Genomic DNA, 15,295 nt, shown 5'->3' on the forward strand with positions numbered 1-15,295 from the left:
AATTTTCATGTGTGTGATAGGGTGTGGGATTCAGCCTCTAAAATTCAAAGTGCCAGAGGCCTGCCCATGTCTTGAAAAGTGCCATTCCCCAAAACTTATATGCATCCCAGCAGAAAGGAGGGGTCCCCAAACTGACTTGAGATTCCTTTTCTATTATGTGAGGGAAAGAGAAAACAAAAAAAGAAATTCTGGGGGCACCTGTGGGTGGCTGAGTCAGTTAAGTGTCTGACTTCGGCTCAGGTCATGATCTCTTGGTTCAGGAGTCTGAGCCCAGCGTCAGGCTCTGTGCTGACAGCTCGGAGCCTGGAACCTGCTTTGGATTCTGTGTGTGTATGTCTCTCTCTCTGCCCCCTCCCCCACTTGCACTCACTCTCTCTCTCTCTCTCTCTCTCTCTCAAAAATAAACATTAAAAAAAATGTTTTTTAAAGAAAAGAAAAGAAATTCCGGTCAGTTGCAGAGAAATGAAGTGATGCTCCTCACACACGTTCATCAGTAAATGGAGGTCCTGGGTCAATGCCATGGCCACCGTGCAGGGCCACTGTAGCCTCTTCGTCCCTGAGGGCTGGCAGGACTCACGCTACCCACAAGCCCCTATCACATGTCAGCAGTTGGGCCTGCCAGCTCCCATTCTTTCACCTGTGGAGCGGAGCTCTGCTAGCTCCTTTTCCCTCAGACCTAAGTGAGTCAGTCAAGACGTTGAGGAACGAAGTTGGAGAGCTGGGTTCAAGTCCAGCTCCACCTTGGTCTCAGGGTGTGATCCCAGCCCGGCCCCATCCTCCCTCCGGCCAGGCCTCAGTCCCTTCGTCTGTGAAATGGAATAATGACGCCTCCCAGGGCTGCTGTGAGGACCAAGGAGGCCACAGCCATGGGAGACTCTGTTTTCTAAACAGCCTGGACTGCACTAGGGTTTGACTAACAAAAAACCAAGCCAAAGGAAAAAGGCTTTGTGTTAAACTATCCTGAACCCTGGGACTGGGTTTCACAATCAGCCCTTCTGAGCTATGTCTGGGGGAGGTAAATTTTAGTTCTCCCCATGGTCTTTTGGCCAGGGCTCATGGTCTCCTACCCCAGCCGTCAGAGGCGCGCTGGAGCTGAACTGGTAGGGAAGCAGGTTGGTGGGGGGCTGGGGACAAGCAGACTTGGCTCCAGGAGGCCTGAGTCAGCGGGCAGGCAGGCAGGGCGGGCCCAGTCTTCGCAGGCTTGGGGAGGAGATGGTGCAGGAATGTTTCTCCCGCCCAGGCCTGGGCCCTGCCCACCGCATCCTGGCTCTTGCTCATATGGACGCTGCAGCCTCAGCTCTGGCTGGAGAGATAGGAGATGCCTGGAGCTTTGTTGGGTGGGTTCACCCAGCGGGTAATGGAGGCAGTAGGGACTGGCCCTGGGGACTTGGCCGCAGGGCTACTGGGAGCTAAGCTCAGGCCCTTGAATACATTATGGCCCCCATGGGTGACACGGCCAGCCGCTCGCTAGACCTCAAGTTCCCTGTCTGTACAATGGGTGATGCCACTGGCTCTCCCAGCAGGGGGTACAGGTGCAGTCTAGAAGCAGCTACCTGTGTGACACCTTTGCTATGAGCGTGTGCAACTTGGGGCCGTGCGTCTGAGTACCTGCGCGTGTCGCTCTGAGAGGGTAGGATGGCAGTGTGACCGTGAGTGAGGATGGGGTATGGCTATGTGAAGGGATTATGGCATGTGTGTGGATGTGGCCACGTGTGGATGTGGCTGTGAATGTGTGACAGCGTGTGGCACCGTGGCTGGGAGTGAAACTGTGTGAGCACATGACTGCATACGTGTACATATGGCCAGGGGTAGCCTACATGCTTATGGGCAGGGTATGTGGCTGCACATGGCTGCACCTGCTTTGGGTTAGGCGACTATACCTGCGACCACGTGGACATGTGGCTGGCTACATGGCAGTGCCACGGGAAGGAGGAGGGGTGCTCAGCTGGATCCGGAACTACCTGTCGGCCTGCCTCACGCAGGCTTGGCTCTGCTCCAGTCGTGGCACTGCCGTGGCATAGCAGTTCATGGCCTTCCGGTGTGTCCGGGAGCCAGGATGCAGGATCTGAGGGCTGCCTCCATCCCCAACCCCCACATGTGGCCACAAAGCAAACTCCTTTCCTGGGCTGGGCCAAGACCAGGGATCAGGGCTCATCACCCCCACCCCAGGTCCTGATAGCTGCCCAGGGCAGAAAGAGGGGCCTTGTTCTCCAACCCCCTCAGAGCAAAGTGAGGGAGGGAATTGGAGGCAGTTGGGCCCAGCTCAGTCTGGAACATCTGCCTGGCATGTGACCGAGGCCAGCCAGCAGCCTCTGCCACCACCAGGATGCTCCCCCACCCCCCCTGCCGGTCCCCCAAGGCCCTGCTGAAAGGGCTCCAGTCAGCCCAAATCCATCTCAAATTCCACCCACCACACACACACACACCCCACCCCCAATACCTCAAGCTACACAGAGACACAAAGAAACAGAGAGAATGGCTGTGACATCCTCACTCCCCACTATACATGGGCCTGCCCCAGCCTAGAGATCTCAGGATGCCTACAGCATAGACCTGGCCAGTCCCAAGACTTCACATTTGGACTCTCCTCCTAGGTCCAAGCCCCTCCTGAGAAAAATGTCAGACTGCTTCCCTCACCCTAAGGCTGGGAGGCATGGGAGGTGGCTCCCCCTCTAAAGAAAGGGACACAAGAGGGTCGTGCTATTCCCAGGGCAGGAAGCACAAACAGGGAACTTTCCAGGCACTGTGGGTTAAGAAAGGAATTCCCACCACTCCTACCCAGACTGGCCTCAGTAAGGAGACTCCCCCATTGTGGTCAGAGTTCCCTCTACAGAAGGCTGCTTGGAGGTCAAAGCTGGGAAGAGGTTGAGGGCGGGAAGGTCCTTGGGTGGGTTGGAAAATGAAGGAAGGAGGGCAGGGAGGAGGGAGGGGAAAATTCCACAGAAAGTCCCAAATCTGACCTAATTTTGACCTAGGGCCAGAGGGTGCTCTGCCCTGAACGGAGAGCTTTTGCTGCCCTTTCCCCACTGCACTGGCCATTCCTTACCCCCCTCTCACTGCCACAAGCTCCCTGGGCCCCTGGCCTGGCCAAAGCCTCCCTTGAGGCCCCAAACCTACCAGCCCTCCCTCCACCGGGTCCCCCTTGCCCTCCTTCCCATTGATTCCTGCTCATACTGACTGGGACACCGCTGAGGGCCCCGCTGGGGAGGACCTCCTTGGTTTCCAGCACGGAAGCCACCCCCGGCCTGGACACCCGGGACTCTTTGGGGAAGGACACAATTTCTGAGTCCCCTCCCACCTCTCCTGGACCAGGGCTTTCCTGAGGGCAAAGCTGGAGCATGCCTCCCTGGGGAGAGGAACAATTAGATTGTGTGGGGCATGGCCTCCTATCCCTTCCTCAGGCAACCCTCAGTCTGAAATCACAGAGCACAGCCAAACCCTAGCAGGACTCCACCCATTTGAGAGATGAGGAGAGTGAGGTCTGGGAGGGGTGTGAGTCCGGCTGGGGCCCATGGCCACCTCTAGCTCCCCAGCCAGCACCTGCCACCAGCACAGTCCTCCCCCAAATTTTAGAGGTTTTGTGCCCAACATAACCTTATAATCCAATAGCTCCCAGGGAAACTTAGGGTTCCATCCTTCCCCCACACTCAATCCCTGCAGGATCCAAACAAAAAAGCCATGCTTTTGTTATCTTAATTGCAAAAGGTTTATCAAGAAAACAAGAAAGAAAAAAGATTCAAGCAGCAGGAGCCAGGAGTGGCCATGACCTCCCAAGGGGGGGCCAGCAGTGGCACCTATCAGTTCCCCCAACCCACAGCTGGCCCATGCCCAGGCCTAGGGGGAAGGAGTAGCCCCCTGGAGGATGTAAACACGGGTGGGAGACAGCACAACCTGGCCAGGGAGGGAGCTGGGGCTGACATCACAGTGAGGCTGGCCGTGGGCGTGCAGGCCCAGGGCTTCTGGAGCAGTGGGCAAGCCAGCCCGTCTTTTTCCCCTTGGCCTTCCCTCTGTGCCACAGGAAGGGTTCCGGGAGTCACTGGGTCTGAGGACCCTGGAAGCCTGGGGCCCGAGCCTGCTCGGAATGTGGAGAGCTATTGCTGGTGAACTCAAATATCTGGTAACTTCTGGGTGTCCTTTCCAGGAAGGTGCCACCAACGTCCTGGGGTCAGTGGCCTGTCTCAGCACCTTGAGCCCAGGGTAAAGATGCTGCATGGTCCCCTAGCCAAGGGGTAATGGAGGCTCAGCAGGTGGAGGGGAGACAGGAGGGAGTTGGCCCACAGCTCCTCCAGAGGGGACAAGGTGAGGCAGGGACAGGGACACAGGAGCAAGAAGATCCCTCCCCTCTATCACACAGTCCAGAATCTCCACCGAGGGGGCACGAAACTTACTTGGGAAAAGTAAAGGTGGGAGGAGGGGGTGTTTTCATTCCTCCACACCCTTGCCCATGCTATTCCTCTCTTCTGAATGTCTTTCCCCCCCCCCCCCACCCCATCTCTCATCTACTGTCCCCATTTACTGTCTGGCAGGTCTTTGTCATTCTCCAAAACACTACTCAAATATCACCTACTCTATGGAGCCTTTCCTGACCAACAGAATGAGTGGTTCTTTCTTTAAGCTCCCAGGAACCCCTTATTTACCATCAATCATTCTGCATTGCCCTCATCTGTTTCTGTGTCTGACCCTACCTCTACTGGGGACTCCCTGAGGGCAGGCATGTCGCAGTCCCGGGTGCCCAGCATCTGACCCGGAGCTGCAGCAGGCCCTGGTGCCTGCTGAATGAACGAGGGGGTGGTAGCCAGGTGAGCGAGTACTGTAGGTTCTAGGGGAGGCTAAGACTGTGGCCCGGCCTCAAGCAACTGACCAGCAGCCCAGACCTCAGCCCAGAAGCTTCCTGACCCCACTCTCACCCCTTCTGTGCCCCTACCTCTAAGGGCTGGGAGACTTCCCCGGGGGTACCCAGGACTCCTCCAAAGCCCACCCCATCCCCTCCCAGCCACTGCTGGTGTGGGGAGATCAAGAGAGCGGAGTGTGCTGCGGCGACCAGGCCCGGGGGCAGGGTGGGGGCCAGGTACACATGATCAGAGGTTGTCATACATGCGCAGCGTCTTCTCCAGCTGCTGGCCTACCCGCTGGTAGAAGAGGATCTGCTGGCGCAGGTAGTTCTGCATCATGTGCTTGAAGTCGAGCTCACGGCGCTGGTGGAAGTGGTTCATTTCAGCCTGCAGGGCGAAGCCCACCACGCGGCAGCGCCTACGAATGCCATCTGCCTCGTCCTGTGCCATGCGGCCCTCGTCACTCATGCGTTGGCTCTCCTTCACCTTGGCGAAGGCGCCTGGCACGGGCACAGTGGAGGAGGACAAGGGAAGTTAGGGCTCTGGTCTCCCCCATTTGCTCCCTATACCCTCCGTGAGCCCCCTCATGAGCGCTATCCACCCTCCACCTGGTGTCTCCACCAGGACAAACCCTCCCCAAACCCTCACCTCCATCCAGCTCAACTCCCCTCCAAACCTGGGGCACTGCCAACAGCCCACAACACCCAGACTGTCACAGCCCTGCTGGCTGTACATTGTTCCAGGACAGGGCTGTCTTTATCCAACAGAAGCATCGTCTCTCACACTGGCTCCTGATCAGCTCAGACATCACCTCCTCCAGGAAGCCTTCCCCCCACCACATTAGGTACTTCCCAGCATTCCCAGGGCTTTCATCTGCCCCGCTCTTACCACCCTGTGGCTGCTCCGCCTGCCTTCCTCTGGTCTGTGAGCTCAATGTCTCCGGCACCCAGGACAAAGCTTAGCCCACAGGAGAGCCCACTCGGTACATGTCTGCTGAGCTGATTCAACCTGTTCCTCACTGAACTACTATAAGGGGCTCCTAAGGGGCTCCCACCTCAGGCCCAGACTCTGAGAGGTTCTCTGTGGTACCTGAAGAGCAGCCAAGCTGGGCACTCAAAGCTCCAGAACCGCCCCCCCACCCGGCCCCCACTGCTTACAGATCAAAGCCCATGCCTATTCTCCTAGCTGTGAGGTCCTCTGGGAATTGGCCCCATGTTCATCAAACTCACCCTGCTCTTTCCTACCTTTGCACCTCCACCTGCTAGATCTCTACACACAATTTAAGGCTCCCCAACAGGCTCAGGGGCCACCTCCACACCAGAGCCTCCCCCAGTACCAAGGCAGAATGCCTCTGGACCCCTCTCCAGGCTTCTCCCCACCCCCATCACACTATTGATTCTAAAACAGCACCTCACAGGCCACCTGGAGTTTTCTTTTGTGTGCGTCTCCCCACAAACGGGCCCAGCCCCTCCCCACACCAGCCTAAAGGGACCAGAGGAAGCCCTAGTCATAACCAGGTGACAGATGGGGGACGGGGGATGAACCTGGGCAGGGGATCCAATTTAGAAGATCTGAATGAATCAGCAAGCAGTTGGTGAATGAATTTCAGCTCTGAATTAACAGGCACTTGACTAATTGTGCATCAAAGGCAGTGGGGACAGGTGCCGGGAGGAGGAGGCAGTTCGCCTGTGCCTGGCACGAACTCCTCGCGGGGCTGCAGGGAATCCACTGTGCGCAGAAGAGTAAGGCTGTGGGCAGGGTTGGCACGGAGGAGAGAACACCCCCGGGCACTTCAAAAGCATCCAGGGCACACCAACAGCATGCCGGGGGCCTTGAAGATGTACTCTTTTTACTCTCACTCAAGATGTCCGACGCATTCAAGATCCCTTTTTTTGGTCATTCACTGTATGTCAGGCCCAGGGCTCTACATGCTGGAAATAACTCCAGAAGGATTTAGAAGGAGTAGTTAACAAGCAGTTATGCAAGTAGTTGCATATTAGTTAGCAAGTGCACGGCTAACTGGCTAATAATGGCATCTGGGGTAGACAGTCGCAAGTCTGGAGAATCTCCAGGGCCGCTCACACAGCACTCAGAAGAACTCTGCAGTCACCAGTTCCCAACCCACTCAGTCCTTCTGCCACCTTCCTTGAGCCACCTCCCGCCTCCTGTTCCAGCCCCGCTGGCCAGACCTGGGCAGCAGAAGAGGGCTCAGCCCAAGGCCCAGGATGAGGACCCGATAAGAGACGTCAGAGCTAAAGAGGCCCTAGATGCCAGCTGCCCACCCTCCACCCCCACCCCTACCCCACTACTGTACAGAGGAAACCGAGGCCCTGACAGAAGGACTTGCCTAGGGGCTCCCAGCCTCCTTCATGCCCCTCACACGGGGGATGCCTGGCCCAGACATACCCCTCCTCAGTGGATACTGCTTCTACTGCAGAGGGTTCATACCCAGCCACCCCATTTGTGTGGGGCCCCCAGACAACGACAAGGATCCTACCTGAAAAGGAGACACTAACTAGCCTGGATTCCACCTGCCTGAAAAAATCTCAGTGCACTAAGGGTGGACCTGTATTCAAGAGGGCTTTTCTGGCCTTGGAGGAAAGAAAGGCTCCTTTTGTTGATGAGGAGACAGAGGCCCAAATAATAGAAACAAATCTACTGCAACTGCTAGGTATCCACAGACAGGCAGGGAGCCAAAGATGGGGGACAAAAGCTGCCTGGGGGGGGGGGGGGGCAGAGGTCCCACCCTGCTATCTGTCACCTCTCCACCCTGTGACTCAGATCTGGGGCCGGGACTAGCTAACACTAACGTACCCCAGAGACAGGCTGGGAGTCAGGGCTCAGGCCTGTCTAGCATCCCTGCTACATTCCATGTAGGACTCAACCTGAGAGCTGAGGACCCAGGGGAGCCTCCTGCCCTGGCAGGTGTCCTATAGGCCGGATCCTATGAACCAGGAAAGGAGGCTGAAGCTTCAGAGCCCCAGGGTCCCAGACATATTTCCTAAGATCCTACCTTAATCCATGTTGTCCCCACCTCTCGGAGGTAATTACCCGGCCCCCACCCAGGTCAGGGACAAGAGGTCTGAGTCCTAGTCTCAGCTGTGTCACCTCCAGCAAGCCACTGCTCTTGCTGGGCTGGAGGTTTCTCAGGTGTCAAAAGGGACAGGCCAGACCAGATCTGATGCTGCTGACAACTGCCCTTGGTGGTATAGTACTCTTGGAAAAATGGGATAATGGTGCCTGCCCTATAGCATAGTTGAGGTTTAACTTGAACTCGTCTGTATAAAGCACTTAGGATGGCACCTGACAGAATAAGAGCTCAAGAGGATATGCGCAAGCGTGTGCGGACTGCTTCTCAGTGAGTTTCTCAGTGATTGCTATAAGGGGGCTTGTAGCAATATGATTCTCTTTATTTATGGAAGCCTAGGAGGGGAGGGAGAGAGAGGGTTAGGTGATGGCCCAGAACACAGGGTTCGGACCCACTCAAGTGCTTGTCGGACCCAGACAAGCACTTGGTCCTGCAGGGGACATTCTACCTTGGCCAACCTGTGACTCCCATGGTCCCTCCACGTATGTTCTGCAGCCCTGGGCCTGCTTCCGGCCCAGCAAGGCTGCCAGCTGAGTTAGCAGTGCTAAAGCACCCAAGCCTCCCTCGTCCTTCCCCTTCTGGCTCATGCACATATCCCTGGGGGAGCTCCTTACCCCATCTGTCAGGCACAGGGGAAACAGCCTGGGCTGTGCAGTCAGACACCCCTGGGCCCCAATTCCTGCTCTGCATATCATCCCACCTTATTGTAACCTCCCTGGCTTGTGCTGAGCCTTAGGACATAGCCCTACCCTGGCTGGCTCTCAGGTAGGGGCCCTGGACGGTCACTGTTTCCCCTTATCCCAGATCCCAGGGTAACTATTACTAGGGCCCCCTTCATCCCCAAAACTTCCCTGGCTTAGATGGTTAATTATACGGTTATTCCTCTTAGGAGACTCCTGGACTGAGCTCCAGGGCCCGGGCCAGTGGGCAGACAGACTGGTGGGCTTCATCTCAGTGCCAATCAGGCTCCATGACCCATTTTACTAAGGTGGACACTGAGGGGAGATAACGCTCTCACAGTCATCTCAGAGGCAACATTTGTCCAAATCTTGGTCTCCTGATTCCACCTGAGCCTCCCATCAGCTTTCTTCCATGGCCTCTGCCACACTCTTACCATCTTTCAGATGTCCAGACAGACTAGGTAGAATTCTAGGGACCCAAGGCCCAACTTTCCTGCTCCTTTCTCTGAGAAAGGGTTCCACCCACACTGCCAGCATGGAACCCCTCCTCCCCCCATCAGGCTGTGGTCCCCCAAACCTGCCCAATTCTGTCTCAGCCAGATTCCAAGCCTCTCTCCCTAACTTGCCCGACCACAGGCCTAGGAGTAGCAATGCAAAGCCCAGAAGAAGGAAGAGTAAGCCCAATGGGCTTGGTCTATTGAGGAGGAGTCCTCAGGGTGAGAGAAGATGGATTAGCCTCTGCCTAAGGTTGAATGCACCAGCCCAGAGGCCTGTTGGGCCCACACTCTCAGAAAGACCTCAGGTAGAAGCCCTCTCAGCTCTGTCTCCCTGCCCCAGAATCAGAAAAGCCCATCCAGCTTTACTTCTTCCTGCTTCAGTACAAGCCTGGGAACTCTGGCTGGGTATGGGATTGCCTTCCTCCCCCCAGCTCTGCCCAGGGCGAGGTCCCCAGCAACTGCACAGGGGCAGCTGTTTCATCACTGTGCCCCTGCTTTCCCCTGCCACTGCCCACACAGAAACATGCCATCCGAGGAGCTGGCTGAACCAGCTTTCCCAGGCCGTAGCACAGCAGCGAGAGTGGCTCCACTTCCGCCCAGGGAAACACTTGCCCCACTGGGCCCCAGCCTGCCAGCCACGTCCCAGCCCTAGAGCTCAGACTCAGCTCTAAGGCATCACTCTGTTTTCAACCAGACCCTCCCCAGAAGTCTCCTGTCTTCACCCCCTTGGAGGCCTGAGAGCTCACTAGATCTACCCTCCCTTGTTTTCTAGATCAGGAACCTAAGGCCCAGAGAGGGGAAGGCACTTCCCAGGAACACACAGCAGATGGAGGACACAGTCCCCACATGTCTCCTGAAGCTGATAGAAGAGGGGAGGAGGATAGGAATGTAGAGGTGAGGAAAAAGGGCAGAGATGGAAAGCAGGAAGAGAAAGTGAGAGGAGAAAGGAGCCCAGGAGCTGGATAAGTTCTAGAAGTCAATCTCCCGGGAAAGTAGAGCAGGGCTGGCTTACTCCCGACTCTCCTGGATACTGAGGCAGAGCTTAGTGTTTGCTGTCCCCCAGGCTCAGTCCAGAGGTCTGCCTCCTGGCCCCACCCAGAGGAAAACTCAGCACCAAGCCAGGCCTGACCTCAGGGCCTAGGGGCCAGGGAGCCAGCCCCACGCCCTGCAGACGTTCTTCCTGAGTTACCAAGCAGCCCCGGGGAGGACCACACCTCTCTCCTGACATCTGCCCTGCCTGTGGTCCCCAGGACTCAGCCACCTGCCAGGTCAGCCCCTAACTCACTGCTCAGGCAAGAGAATCCAGGCTCAGGAAGGAGGAGTTAGAGGGGCCATGTGGGTAGTGCCCTGGACCCCTGTTCCTCCCCTAGACCAGCCCGGGTGCCCCTAGGTGACCCGAGATGAGTCACTTCCCTGGCAGTTCCTTGACAGCCCAACATTAACAGACAGAGGCCCATCCTGTCCCTCCCCCACAGAGGGGGGCCATGAGAACTGAAAACACAGCTGGGCTTGGGAATTGGCCAACAGGGACGTGTCCTTGGGGAGGCGAAGGAGGAAGGGACAGTCTCAGCTGGGCCAGGGACTCCCTGTGCAACCACTCTTCTAGGACACCAGCTTCTTCATCTGCAAAGCGGGGACAGGGGGCCTCCCGCACACAGACAGGGAGCTCACATATAGGGCATGCAGCAGGGAGACCAGGCTCTGAAGCCTCAAGGGCAGGGAGTGGAACTTGTGAGGAGCGGGAAGGCAGGCCCCACTCTGTGCTCTTGTTATCTGTGTCTGTGGCCCCCGTAAGCCTGTGTGCTCCTCAAGGGCAAGGCCTGGGCCTCGGTCATCTCCGCGTTCCCAGACTCAGCCTGATACCTTGATGGGCTCGGCACATAAATGGATAGATGAGCAAATGAGACAGAAACAGAAAAAATGAAGGCACGATCAAACAAATGGACAACAAAAGGTAAACAGCGAGCTTCATGAGGTCAGCAACCAGAGCTGACCAGGAACAATAATATCTCCTTACACCTAGCCACACAGCAGATGCTTGACGCACTGTTGAATGAATGAATGAGACAGAAAGACTAGATGGGCTGCTCCATTCCTCTAGGCCATCCTCATATCCCCAGTGCCCAGCAGAGCGCAGACTTAGCAAGGGTCTCTTGCCCACTCTGGCTCTTACCTTTCTGCAGGTGGATGATGTCAGGGAAGTTGGAGAGCAGGCCCTGGTAGAGAGAGAGCGTGTCGAGCATCTGGAAGAGGTCATTCTTGGGCTGCTCAGCAAACATCTCACCCACAGCTTCATAGGTACGGCCCGTGTGAGAAATAGCACTGTTGAGGGCCTCGGAGCTAAAGGGGGGGTCCAACTGGAAGGCATGACTGATGGCCTGGAAGGCATTGCCCAGCTTCTGGAATTCCTTGCGGAAGCCCCCCACGTGCTTGCGCACCAGCTCTGATGCTACGGTGCTGAGCTGCAGGACACTGTCGTCCATCTTCTTGCTGAAGGCCTTGAAGGTGTCCACACGGTCCTCCACATCCTGCAGGTCCTGGTGCTCTGTGGGGATCTGGAAGGTGAGCAGGAAGCTGGCACCCACCATCTCATCCTTCTCTGCCCTGCGTTTGCCCATCTTCCACTGCTTGTCATCCAGGCAGCTGAGGAAATGCTGGAAGCCCTCATACTGGGACAGCACGGGGTGGCTTGTCATGTGGTCCATCCAGAGGATGAGCCGACGCTTCCGCTTCTCAATAAAGTCCTCCTCGAAGCGGCCTGTGGCCTGCTTCTCTGGCAGGTGGGGAACGGAGATGACAGTGAACTTGTGCAGCAGGCGGTTATAGAGCCAGTCGAAGTGTTTGTAGCGCCGGTAGACTGGTGAGCCAGCGTGGGTAGGTGTGAGCTTGTAGGAGATGTAGCTTTTGATGCCCTTGAATTTGGTCTGTTTGGTGGGGTCCTCCACTGAACAGGCAAACGGGTGGGGGTTGGCCTTCCACTGGGGGCCACGAGGGCCCATTTCAATGGAGTATGTCTCGGCGATCTTGGCCATCATGGGCACATCACCCAGGATAAAGGCCTCCACCCCAGAGCGCACGAAGCACGAGAAACGGTTGAGGTTACGCCCCACCACACTGCCACGCTTGGCAGATGCCAGGCTGTCCTGTCGCTCCAGGGGTGGCTTGGGCCGGTAGGCCATGTGCTGGCTGGGGTAGGCACCAGGGTAGGAGAGGTTGAGAGGGGGGTGCCCGTTGGTGCCCAGCCCACCGGCCCGAGGCTCCTCCACCACTGTGCATCCGTCGTCCCAGTCATCCCAGTCATCATCATCGTCTTCCTCGAAGCTGCCCTGGTGCGAGAGGAAGCCACCACCACCACCACTCCTGGAAGGACTGGCCACACTGGAGCTGTCATACAAGCTCACCTGGGTGCCCAGAGAGCCTGGGCTGCTGGAATAGTCGGCATGATTGGAGCTGGCACCAGAACGGATGATCTCTACGTAAGAGGCAGGGAAGAGCCCTGTCTCACCACGGCTGTTCTGGCCCTGCAGCCAGCCATCCAGCGAGGTCTCACTGAAGATGACCAGGTCCTCATCCTGCTGGATGCTGATTTCCTCTTTGTTCTCGCTGCGGAAGTCATAGAGGGCTCGGCCTTTCAGTGCCATGGCTGGACCCGTGGTAGAGAAAGAAGAGGAGAGGGTCCTGCCCAGAGCTGAGAATGCACGGGCAGCTCAAGGCCTGTCACAGCAACTCAGTCTGTCAGCAACCTAAGCTGGGGTCTCAGCACCCACAGATGCTGTCCAGCCTCCCACTATTCAAAACAATGCCCATTGCCCATTAACTGCCCTATTAGTATTAGGTCTCCCAGCACACTCCTGTGATCAGGGAGGGATCATGTCCATAATCCTCCTCTCTTCCCTTGGCAACCCCAGATCGGGGAGTCTCTCCTTCCTTCCACTCCCAGAAGAAAAGTCAAGTGACTCGGAGAAATCAGCTCTGAGAGGGCAAGAATTCGCTTGACACTTTCCACTGGAACAATGTTCTAAAATAGAAGAGAATCACTCAGAAACCACCGTTCCAGAAACCCTGGGCAGCTCTGGCTCCCAGCTCCTTCTGGCTCCTCAGGCCTTGGGAGGCTCTCACATTCCTCTGTAGATCTGCTCCTTCCTCCTTCTTCCTCCTCCTCCTGGGCCACTGGGTTTTCAAAAATCCAGAAAATCCAAGAGGGGCATGGAGAAAAGCAGCAGCCTCTTGAATCTAGTCCAAGGGTGGATGTGTCCGGCTTCACAACGAGCCAGGCCGGGGAAAACAAGGACTGAGGCTTACACAACAGGCCGCCAACTCGTCGACCCCGGCGGCCTGGCCTGGTCTGGCCCGGCTCTGGCCCTGGCCCCCGGCCCCAGACCCAGTCCCCAGTCCCCAGCCCCCAGCCGGTTCAGGAGCCTTCTCCCCGCCTCCCAAGTGGCCGGCCCCCACCCTAGGGAAGGAGGGGGCGCGACGAGGCGCTCTGGCGACTTCTGGCCACTAGCTGAGTGGCCTCTTTTGTTTGCCTATTTCCTCAGCAGTTTCTGAGCCTGAAGCTGACCCTGATCTGAGTCCACGGACCTCGTCCAAAGGTAATCCCCGCGGTACCCGGTCCCAGCGCGCAGGTCGTACAGACCCCCAACCCTGGCGTGCACGCACACACTCAACAGGAGTTTGGGGAGTGCGCTGCGGCGAGCAGATGGTGCGCCCGGCCGGCTCGCTGTCCGTCCTCCGCTCTGCCCCGCGGGCTCCGGCCGGTGGGCGGCGGGCTGAACCCCCAGCCCGCCTCCGCGTCCAACACTCGCAGTCCCTCTGCGCCGCCAGCGAGAAGCTAGCTCCAAAACAACAGAAAAAGGGATTCCGGGAGGTGGCGTCCGGAGAAAGGAGGGAATAGCCGAGGGGGGGGGGGGAGGGGTGGGGAGAGGGAGGGAAGGAGGAAAAGCAGGCTGGGGAATTGGGCAAACTCCACAGCACTTCCGTGCGTCCTGGCTGGGCAGGGACGGCCCGGCTCCGCCCTCCCGCGGCCTGGGGCTCGGGCGCCGGGGTCCCCGCCTACTCCTCGCTTCTTTCCCTCTGGCGCTCGCCCGCACTCGCCCGCTCCCAGATCCGGCTGTGGGAGGGTGACAGCGACCAGCGCTCTAGGGGGCCGCGATCCCCCAAGACCCCCGCCCGTCCGCCCTCGCTGGGAAACACCTAGCGCCCGAAGGGCTCGAGCTCCGCTCTGCGCCGCCGCCGCCACCGCCACCGCCGCCTTGCCTTGCTTCTGGGCTCGGTCACCCTCTTGCCTTTTCCGTGACGCAACTGGAGGAAAACTCCGAAAGTTTGCGAAGTGCGGGCTTGCGAGGAGGGCGCCAGAGCCGACACCCGGGGTTGGGGGTTAAGGAAGAGGGCTAGGAGGGAGACCCGCCGCCGACGCCTCCTCCCACTCCGCTGCCTCCCCCACCCCCACTCCGGCGAGGCTGGGCGACACTGGGCCTTGGGGCAGCCTAGGGATTGTTCTCCGGAGGGGGACCCAGAGTGGGCCCCGGAGTCAGCGGCGTCCTCTGGAAAGAAGCCTTAGAGGCCTGGGATACTGGCCGCTACAGGTCCTACTACCTTAGCCAGACAGGGCTGACAAGGGAGACTTCCTTCAAAGGGAAAGACAAGACCCTACATATGTAGCAACAGGGAACAAGTTTAGGCAAGACCCAGTTCCGTGATGCTTTACGCAGACTGGATTTTTTCCTATAGGCCATCAGCAGCAAGGAGAGAGGGGTGGTCCGCGGAGGCTTCCAGGAAGAGGCAAGGGGGATTTGACCCTTGGTTGGCCCATCCAGAACACTTTGGGCACTAACAGGCACTGTCCTGGGCACTGGGGATTACAACACAAGGAGGCAGTAGGTTGTGTCCCCCCTCTAGGGTTTACAGTCCACCCTCTTGTCCTTAATTCGTCTATTCTGTGTCTGTCTCGTTCATTAAATCATGCATCCAAGAAAACATTAACTGAGTAATCAGTTCTGTATCAGGCCTCCTGGATACAAAGTCAAATAAGACATTGTCCTTACATTCCAGAAGCTCAGATATGTTGGGACAAGTAAACAGATAACTCCCCTACCCAGTGTGACAAGTACCCTGCAATGTGCATAGGAGGGCACCTACCCCAGCCTGGGTGGAGCAAGCATCAAGGAAGGCTTCCTGGAGGAGGAGGTACCTAAGGTG

At 57.5% G+C, this 15,295-nt stretch overlaps 2 protein-coding genes across 2 annotated transcripts in view; one reads left to right on the forward strand and one right to left on the reverse strand.

Moving 5' to 3' along the window:
* Positions 1–3,682: 3,682 nt before the first annotated feature.
* Positions 3,683–12,752, reverse strand: SNX33 (sorting nexin 33). Its single transcript, XM_015077263.3, has 2 exons — positions 11,271–12,752; positions 3,683–5,332 (listed from the first exon to the last, which is right to left on the reverse strand). Exons 1-2 carry the CDS (start codon positions 12,736–12,738, stop codon positions 5,079–5,081), a joined length of 1,722 nt encoding a protein of 573 aa, XP_014932749.1. The 5' UTR covers positions 12,739–12,752; the 3' UTR covers positions 3,683–5,078.
* A 797-nt stretch (positions 12,753–13,549) lies between these two features.
* Positions 13,550–15,295, forward strand: part of SNUPN (snurportin 1) — a 35,462-nt gene continuing 33,716 nt past the window's right edge. The window contains exon 1 of the mRNA XM_015077269.3: positions 13,550–13,689. The gene's annotated coding sequence lies outside the window, so the exon portion shown is untranslated. The remainder of the gene's footprint in view (positions 13,690–15,295) is intronic.

Source organism: Acinonyx jubatus, chromosome B3, assembly GCF_027475565.1.
Source record: "Acinonyx jubatus isolate Ajub_Pintada_27869175 chromosome B3, VMU_Ajub_asm_v1.0, whole genome shotgun sequence".
Lineage (NCBI taxonomy): Eukaryota > Metazoa > Chordata > Mammalia > Carnivora > Felidae > Acinonyx > Acinonyx jubatus.